Source organism: Antedon mediterranea, chromosome 10 (genome assembly GCF_964355755.1).
Source record: "Antedon mediterranea chromosome 10, ecAntMedi1.1, whole genome shotgun sequence".
Lineage (NCBI taxonomy): Eukaryota > Metazoa > Echinodermata > Crinoidea > Comatulida > Antedonidae > Antedon > Antedon mediterranea.
This window is the reverse complement of record NC_092679.1, coordinates 6,610,400-6,619,241: the sequence shown is the minus strand read 5'-3', so window position 1 is coordinate 6,619,241 and position 8,842 is coordinate 6,610,400. Positions and strand designations below refer to the sequence as shown.

General features: G+C 33.1%; 1 protein-coding gene across 2 annotated transcripts; it reads left to right on the top strand.

Moving 5' to 3' along the window:
• The first annotated feature begins 275 nt into the window (after window positions 1–275).
• On the top strand, window positions 276–8,761 carry LOC140060514 (lysosomal proton-coupled steroid conjugate and bile acid symporter SLC46A3-like). 2 transcript variants are annotated; one of them, XM_072106766.1, is made up of 7 exons: window positions 276–439; window positions 1,482–2,379; window positions 3,101–3,355; window positions 4,690–4,773; window positions 6,979–7,135; window positions 7,786–7,841; window positions 8,121–8,761. In XM_072106766.1, the coding sequence occupies exons 2-7, from the start codon at window positions 1,536–1,538 to the stop codon at window positions 8,201–8,203; spliced, it is 1,479 nt and encodes a 492-aa protein (XP_071962867.1). In that variant the 5' UTR covers window positions 276–439; window positions 1,482–1,535; the 3' UTR covers window positions 8,204–8,761. The 2 variants fall into 2 exon arrangements, with proteins under 2 accessions (XP_071962867.1, XP_071962868.1); XM_072106767.1 differs by having other exon boundaries at window positions 303–412.
• Window positions 8,762–8,842: the final 81 nt, after the last annotated feature.

Genomic DNA, 8,842 nt, shown 5'->3' with positions numbered 1-8,842 from the left:
TAAATAACCTTATAAACATATATTTGTATAAAGAAAATAAAACAGACATGTTAACAATATGTTCTATTGAAATAAAATAAATAATTATATAAGTTACGGTTATAAATTTAATAAAAATAATAATAAGTATATTGTGAGTGTCCCCATACAATAATCGAACAGCCCATCAAGGGCACACAAACTTTTCCATATGCATGCAGAGTGTTATTGTATTGGGGGCGTAACAACGAAATTACCAGCATAATTATTTTCTATACACTTTTACAGTACGTTACTTAACCGGTAGGGGTGTTTTATCGCTGAATTTGGGACTTTAAATTGTTCCGAAAATGTCTGGTGCAGGTTGATTTTGTGGTGTTATGTTGCTATCATAAACACGACGATGCTGTTAAAAATAAGAGTATCATATAGCGTGAGTTGAGTACTGTGACACTTAAATGTGGGTATCTATTTTATTCATTAATATTATAATATTATTCAATTCTTCTAAATGTATTTTTTCATTCAGGTTTTTTTTAAAATTTATTCAATTTCATAAAGACATGTTACAATGTAGGCCAACTATTTTTACATCTAACAAATTATTAAATTCATATTTAATCATTTTCAAACCACTAATATTAATGTTACATATATATATATATTTTAATGTTGCCCAAAAGCTCTGGTAATTTTTCTGCCTGTTTTACTTCATCGTTTTGATTTAGCTTTTCGCTTTTTTTTTTTGTATCTCTATTGAGATCCAGCCACTGATACCCACTTTGCTTCTAGGCGCTCAATTTAAATAATCTACCCCTCATTTTAAAGCTTATGTAATTATTTTTCTGATTATAATAAAATCACAATTTTTATATATGATGACTTTACAGCCATTTTGTAGTCTTGGGTCACATTTTTTCAGTAATTTGCCTTTGAATTTATATTTGAAATAAATATATACAATACAAAAAATATGAAATTATCTAGAATGATATTTTTAATTAAAATCTCTTATTTCTGGGCATAACGAGTACTTTAATGCTATGTATCGCTTATAACTCTATATATATGCTGGTATTTTATTATTTTTTATTATAAAATTTATAGCCAGTTGTTTAAAAAAGGTTAGCAACAAAAACAAACTAACCTTTATAAGCTTTAGCCCACCCGCATCATTTGAAGACATAAAATTTAAATAGACAAATCGTGTTGTCCAAAGTTCAAGTATCAGGATAAATAGACATTCCTGATGAATAGCATCATACAGAATAATGAGGGTTTTGTTTATATACCACTTATAAGTAAAAAGGTCAACCATTTCCTTTAATACTCACTGAGAAATCAAGGTGATTCTGACACCCTGTCCTACCCTTATTCATATTAGAGAGAGGTAGACTGGTTTCAGTGAGAAATGTTATCTTAAAATATAGTACTGAATGTTTTATTTGATACATTTTAATTTCCCAAGAAAGTAAAAATTAACTTGTATTTTCTTTCATAAGGACTGCACTTGAAGGAACTCTGAAACGGTACGTCGTTGATTCACTTTGAACACAATGGGTTGTTGTAGACAAGTGACCGTAGAACCAGTTCTCTTTCTCTTCATCACTAGTCTTATGATGCAGATACCAGTGACGCAACTCCTTCTGCTACGCAAGGTCTGCCTAGAAGAACACGATGACAGCATATGTCAGGAACTCGGTAATTATCCACAACTGGAGAACCAGGTACAATCCAAGACGTCACATTGGATCCTCAAACTCAACTTAGCTATGAACATTCCTGGAGCCATAATGTGCACTATTTTAGGAGCAGCAAGTGATAAATTTGGTCGTAGAACTATTATTGCATTTCCATTAATCGGTGCTTGTGTTGCATCAATAAATTTCATGATAAACTCCTTTTATACCGACTTACCAATTCGATATATGTTAATAAGCAGTTTTGCTTTAGGAATATGCGGTGGCATGGGGACATGTCAGGTAGCGTTAGTTAGCTACATCACAGACATTACTGATAGTTCAAACAGAACAAAGCGGTTTGGTATGTTAGAATCTATGGTGTTCTTAGGAGGAACAATTGGATTATTATTAGCAGGGTCAATCGCTCAAAAAATAAGCATACCCGCAGTGTACGCATGTTGTTTTTTATTAAATCTAACCGCTGTAGGATATGTTTTGGCCATTTTGCCCGAATCACTTTCAACGAAACAGAGATTATCCTCAAAATTAGAAGATGCAATGGCCAAACGAAGAGGTTGGATGTCTGGGTTTGGATTCAGTGTTTTAGAAAATATGCGCAAGACTTTCACGGTCTGTTTCGTGGAGCGAGAAAACAAGAAACGGAAATGGTTACTGCTTTTGCAAGTCATAGCTATGCTACACATGCTGGCGCTTTCCGGTCTGTATTGGTCATTTCGCACTTACTTTTTGTTCTTTCTCCATGCTCTATTGATTCTGTACACCTGTTGTCTAATTTCCTCGTCAATAATGTAAACATAACCATCATCCTTTTGTCACGTTATGTATGATATTATTCACACTTGTTCCACCATTGAATTAGTAAATATTGGAAAAGAATGAATGAATGACCTCTGTGTTAAATAGGTAACGTTGTACTAATTGGGTCATATTCCAAAACACAACCATGGATTTATTAAAATTCAACATATGAGAATGCTAATATATTATGCTACAATGATTATCCATGATTGTGCTGGTTGTAATATAGTATAGATATATATTGTATAGAGTAGGCTTACTTGTACTATTGTTGAATGTTGCTTATTGCAGTGGGAGCAGGTAGTTTATATTCATTTACTGTTTACACACCAACTTTATATAAGGAACCATATCAAATTATTATTATTTCCTGCAGTAATTAGTACTTTCTCTAACTATTTTAATTGATTTTTTATATTAATTTAAAAAAAAAATTAAGTATAAATCATACACATAACTGCATGAACCTCTACATTTTAACCAACTAAAAGCATACACTATTGCATAAATATAATGTAGTTACTGAAGTAACTGCAGTAGAATCTTTGACATTTAATAATCACATAAATTTTAAGAGATTCAAATTTTATTTGGTTTGTTAACTTTTTAATACTTTTTAGGTGACATGGAACTGACAGTGTTATATACAAAACACACTCCTCTGAGCTGGTCTACATTTACAATCGCAGTGTACATGGCTCTACGTAACATCGCGAGGGCAGCAGCGCTATTGATAACAATGCCATTACTCTTCCATTTTAAGAGTCAAAGGACGCAAGATAACGATTTTAACTTGACAATCGTAGGCCTCGCTTCTAACATGTCTGGTTACATTATGATAGCGATGGCCAAGTCAACAGCTGTCATGATGCTGGGTAAGAAGGCCTATCCATTATAGTACTCCTTGTACATTATGAAAAATAGGGCAGGTATGAAGCTCTCTGTCATGATGCTGCGCAAGAGGCCTATCCATTATGGCACCCCTTATACATTATAGTAAATACTGTAGGGCAGGTATTATGCGCTTTGTCATGATGTTGGGTAAGAGGCCAATCCATTATGGTACCCCTTATACGTTATGGTACCCTTTGTACATTATGGTAAATACAATTCAGCTATGATGGGCTATACCTTTTGAATGTCCAGTAGTAAAGCGCTATTGTTCTTTAAAATGGTCCAGTTAAACAGTCCAGTTAAACAATACACTAAAACATTAATACATATGAAAGAAAAACAAACTGTTCTGAATTTAATAAAAAGACAAACATTTACTGGTAATAGAACTCCACATGATTACTTACTATTTATTATCCTGTATGTTATTATATTGTGAAAATAAAATAAAATTGAACCCCTAATAAGGGAACACCTTCAGGACATAATAAAGTGTTAATAAGGGTGTAATTATGAACATATAATATATTGCCCTTTGCTAAAGTGTCCCCTTAATAGGAGCATTCTTGTATAGGGGTGTCCCAAACAGTGGTTCTACTGTATAAAATTTAGGTGTACACGAATGACAGAATTATTTATGTAGTAATTAAAATAACAGTTTTCATTTTTATTTCATGTTTACTCTTTACACATACTTTTTTTAGAGTTCTCCATTTCTTTTAAAATATATTCTGTATCTGCTTTTAAATACAGCAGCATTAGATAACACATATGGTTGTTGAAACATCTAGCAACCTATTTATATAATACTCATTTCTTTTGTATTATGTTCTTCCCCTTGGGAAATATAACGAGTGAAATGTCAACAACTACAGTATGCATGTTAGATTAACATTAATACATAATGCCGACACAATTTGAAACATATTATGGTTAAACATAAATGTTGGAATTGGAGCTTTCAGAAAAAACTAAATTTAAGGAGAAAAAATTGTAAATCGGAATTGTCTGTAAGTGAAGTTTTTCAAAACCGGAAAAAAATTTAGGTTTTTTTTTTGCCTTTTTAAAAAATTAATTGATTAAAACAGGCTTAAAAATGGCTTAATTCAGTTTATTTTATTAAACCTTTTTCATGTTTTGTGTTTTTAATTTTAAGAAATAATAGTGAAAGTCTTTGAATGAGGCAACAGATGTCTATCTAAATGTTTTATTATATTATAACACCTACAGTATCCTCTTAATTCACAGCATAGGGTATATATTTTATTCTACACAGCTTATAACTAAATGTCTTTGTTTGGTTTCTTTTTTTAAGTGCCGGTTGTGAGCAGCTTGGCTGGAATTGCAGGTGCCGTTTTAGGATCACTCAGGTCAAAGCTGGTGGAGCCCGATGAAATGGGTAAGGGGTAAAACAAGGGGCTTGTCCCAGCTCACCCAGGTAAGGGGTAAACCAAAGGGCCTCCCCCAACACATTCCAGGTAAGGGGTATACCAAGGGGCCTTCCCAACACACCCCAGGTAAGGGTAAACCAAGAGGCCTCCCCCAAAACACCCCAGGTAAGAGGTAAACCAAGGGGCCTGCCCCAGATCAGCCCAGGTAAGGAGTATACCAAGGGGTCCCCCCACCCAGCACACCCCAGGTAAGTCGTATACCAAAGGGTCTCCCACACAATACCAATTGGCCTCCCCCAACACATCAGGTAAGGGGTATACCAAGGGGCCTCTCTCAACACACCCCATCACCACCTTTCGCAAACAAATAAATCATGGAAATAAATTCAAAATTATAAATATATAAATTAATTCGATTTTATGTCAGCTTTTCCCAATAGCCAAATCTAAAGTATGGCAACTACTACACCATGTAGAGTTTAATATATTTCATTCAAGGTCAAAATATCTATGTTTTCATGTTTGAATACAGAACACAATAGAAACTTTCTCTTTTATATTCAAATCGGAATTTGCAATTCAAAATGAAACAATTACCTAGTAGAATATTCCATGGTAATGAATTCTATACAATTTGAGTCAAGGTAAAAGAATACTACAATGACAATGATGGAGTTGGATAGGTTTGAAAGAAAGAAAGAAAACTAATGACAATTTTAAATAGGATCCAAAATAAGAAATGGCATTTAAAACAGAATATTTGTATAAATACCTACATACCAAAACTCCGGTTTACACCTTCACACCTGTTCCAGTCTAGCGAATTGAATGTCAATGTTTTGTTTTCGTGTTGATATTCGCATAGCCACGTAAAAACGAAATGTTGATGTTCGGTTTGATTTGACGGTGCCGGACAAGAACCATATCGGAACAGGTGTGAAAGATTCTTTAGCCAGAAACTTATTATATTCTCCCAGCCAACATCGTGCTTCTGTTTCACTTTTTCTCCCGGGTTACCAGGATTTCTGAATTTTAATGTTGTTTAAATGTTTTTTTACAATAAAATACTACAAACAGAAATGGTAAAAATATATACGAATTTACTATATTTAAGCCATGCTGTCAAGTATTATGTTGATATCCAGTGGCTGTATTCAACATTGACACTGACTTACTGTAGGAAACATATTATTTGATAGCTTCATTGAAAACTATCAAAAATTAAGTAAACATGAATCCAGATTAAAAAAGTAATGAACCTTGAAAATTAAAACTGTTTAAACGTTGTATAATGACTATAAATTGTAACAGGAGAAAAATAACTTGTGTTGTAAGTTGATCATCCATCACATAAATTCCGTAAGGCATTGTTCGATCCTTTATTGCTCTCAACATGAGATTAACTTAGTTGATCTTTATGCTGTTTATGTATTGTAGTTCAATGAACAGCCCACCACGCTACATACAATATGTATTGATAAATCAAGGTCACCTCATTGTTGATTCGCTGTAGGTGAAATTCTTTCACTGATATCTAATATTTTATGTTTTCAATTTTTTAAATATATTGGTAATTAAATCAATATTCTAAAAATAAAGCGTGAAAATCAATTGTCCACAGAGACTGACCGAAATAAATTAATTTGACTTTTATGCTGAGTAAGTTACAGTATATAAACAAAGTAGATGGTCCGCCCATATGGGTTCTGTGGCTTGGTAGTTGACATCCTGGCTTACCCACCCAAGTGGCCGTATTCACCATTCACACGTAGGCTAAGGAAAACACTTAAAATTTTTAAAATGTCTTATCTATAGTGAATACAATTTAACAAAAATACTTAAATATTTATTGAGTTAAGTGAAATATTGACAATCAACATTTGATTTCGCCATGCAAACCTTCAAACAATACATTAAGTGAGATATTTAATATTTAAAACTATCTCACTTAAGTGTGATTGGTGAATACGGCCACACAGGCTCCTTATTTCAAATAATATAGCTGTTTAAATGTTCGTGTCAGTTCCATGATTATGGCCAATACAGCGACGAATACTATAGTAAGAGTCTGGGTCTCCCACCCTTAATTAAATACTGTATTTGTTGTTTGATGGTGTGAAAATTTAAAAAAAAAACCAATCTCCACATAGTATAAGAACAAACCCTCCCCTCCCCCAAAAAAATGACTCTTTTTTTTTCTCTTGCATGTACAGGAGCAATGTTTGCATTTGGTTCCCTTTTAGAGACCATGTGTCATCTTATAGGGTCTGTCATATTCAACAACATGTACCCTGCTACACTGGACTTTATGCCTGGATTTTCTTTTCTTATCATAGCTGCATTAATTGGCACTATCATGTGTATAGTAATGTAAGTACATTATTAAGCTCTGTCTACACTATCAAACCAGTGTGATCTGCCCAAATATGGTAGTGATATGCCCATATATGGTAGTGATCTGACATCATCATGTCCATATATGGGTATATCACATTGTTTTGTCACATACAGTTTGATAGTGTAGACATAGCTTTAGGATTTGCATGGCAAATAAACACTTTTGCAGTACACCTTGTATTTCATGTTGTCGTCTCCAGAAGATGGTTAGCATAACATTAATAATGAGACATTAAGCCGTTGTATTTGTGTACACAAAGGGCACATGTATACAAGAAAGAACTAAATATGACAGTGGGATTTCATAAAACATGGCCATGACATTTTAAAGATGTATTGTTCCCTAAAAACATGAAAAATGAAGATTGATAAAATAAAAAAAAAATTATTTTACTGATAAAAGGACAAAAGATATGTTTAATTTTAACCAAAAACCATTGTCTGACAGGCAATTTAAGTATTTTTTGCTTTAAATAACAATTTTTTCAGGTAAATAATTTTGTTTTTGATCCAGTTTTTGGTCAAGTGAATAAATATTGTGTGACATTAAAATGGCAAATTAAAAAAAAAATGTTTTAGGGGACAAATATCTTTATTACAGAACTATCTTTTTCAATTTTCAGTTACTTCAAATGGGATTATGAAGACACGATACTATTTCCAAAAGTTATTTCAAATGGTGAGTACTAAAAAAAAAGAAGTATGAAATGTACCAGTGAACATGTGCTGAGCATATGGGCAGTGGTGTAACAGCTTTTGAGCACTCACTGGCTGAACTTTGAAATATGTTGAAAAAGAAATCCGAAAAACATCCGAAGGCCTCCAGCGTTGGAGGGCCACTTAGAGTTCCTAAACCAGGGGCCTCAAGCCTCTGCGTTACAAGATCAATGTCTAACAAGGATTGAACTACGACACCACAACATAGTTAATATTAATAACAATTTACTTTAATATTTAGGAGAACAAACAGATAATCTATTAACATATGTCGACTCTGATGAGGAGGTGGAGCTTTATGATTTGAAATCATGTGAAGGTTGAACAGTGTAAACAATGCGTTTAATACTAATATTCTTAGCATAAATAAGCTGAACGACGGAGTAGTCTAGAATGGAAGGCAAGAGATATGAATTTTTTGGATGATATGAAAGTGGATGGCGATTCAAGCTGGCTGGGCACAGGGTCCTGAGGATATTATAAGAACTAAACGACTTGCATACGGTCATTAACAACAGTGACCAATAAACTAATTCCTTCATGGCTACCATACACCTGTATTGTGACACACATCTGTCAGGCCTAAAACTCTGTCTAAAACATATATATATATATATGGACATGATGATGTCACATCACTACCGTATTTGGCCACATCACACTTTCTTGTCAAACTAGTTTGATAGTATAGACAGAGTTTCAGAGATCAAAGATGAGAATTCAGTCAAAAGTTTATGTAGATAAATTACACAATGCATAAATATTATATTATTATGCGTTACATCAATGATGAAGGATTCCTCCATGCATTAATCATACTAAAGAATATACCAAGGTCAGTAAATATTGATGGAAGATACCATTACAAGATAGGGGGAAACAGGTTAAAAAAAATAAATCACTAACAGTCTGTTTGTACAATTTATTGCATTATTTTGAATAAATGCTTAAATTTCAATGTTT

Excerpts from the sequence above, each read along its gene's own strand:
- LOC140060514 (XM_072106766.1), top strand. The coding sequence starts at position 1,536 with ATGGGTTGTTGTAGACAAGTGACCGTAGAACCAGTTCTCTTTCTCTTC. Across the intron at positions 2,380-3,100 it reads ACACATGCTGGCGCTTTCCG|GTGACATGGAACTGACAGTG; the intron begins GTCTGTATTGGT and ends AATACTTTTTAG. Across the intron at positions 3,356-4,689 it reads AACAGCTGTCATGATGCTGG|TGCCGGTTGTGAGCAGCTTG; the intron begins GTAAGAAGGCCT and ends TCTTTTTTTAAG.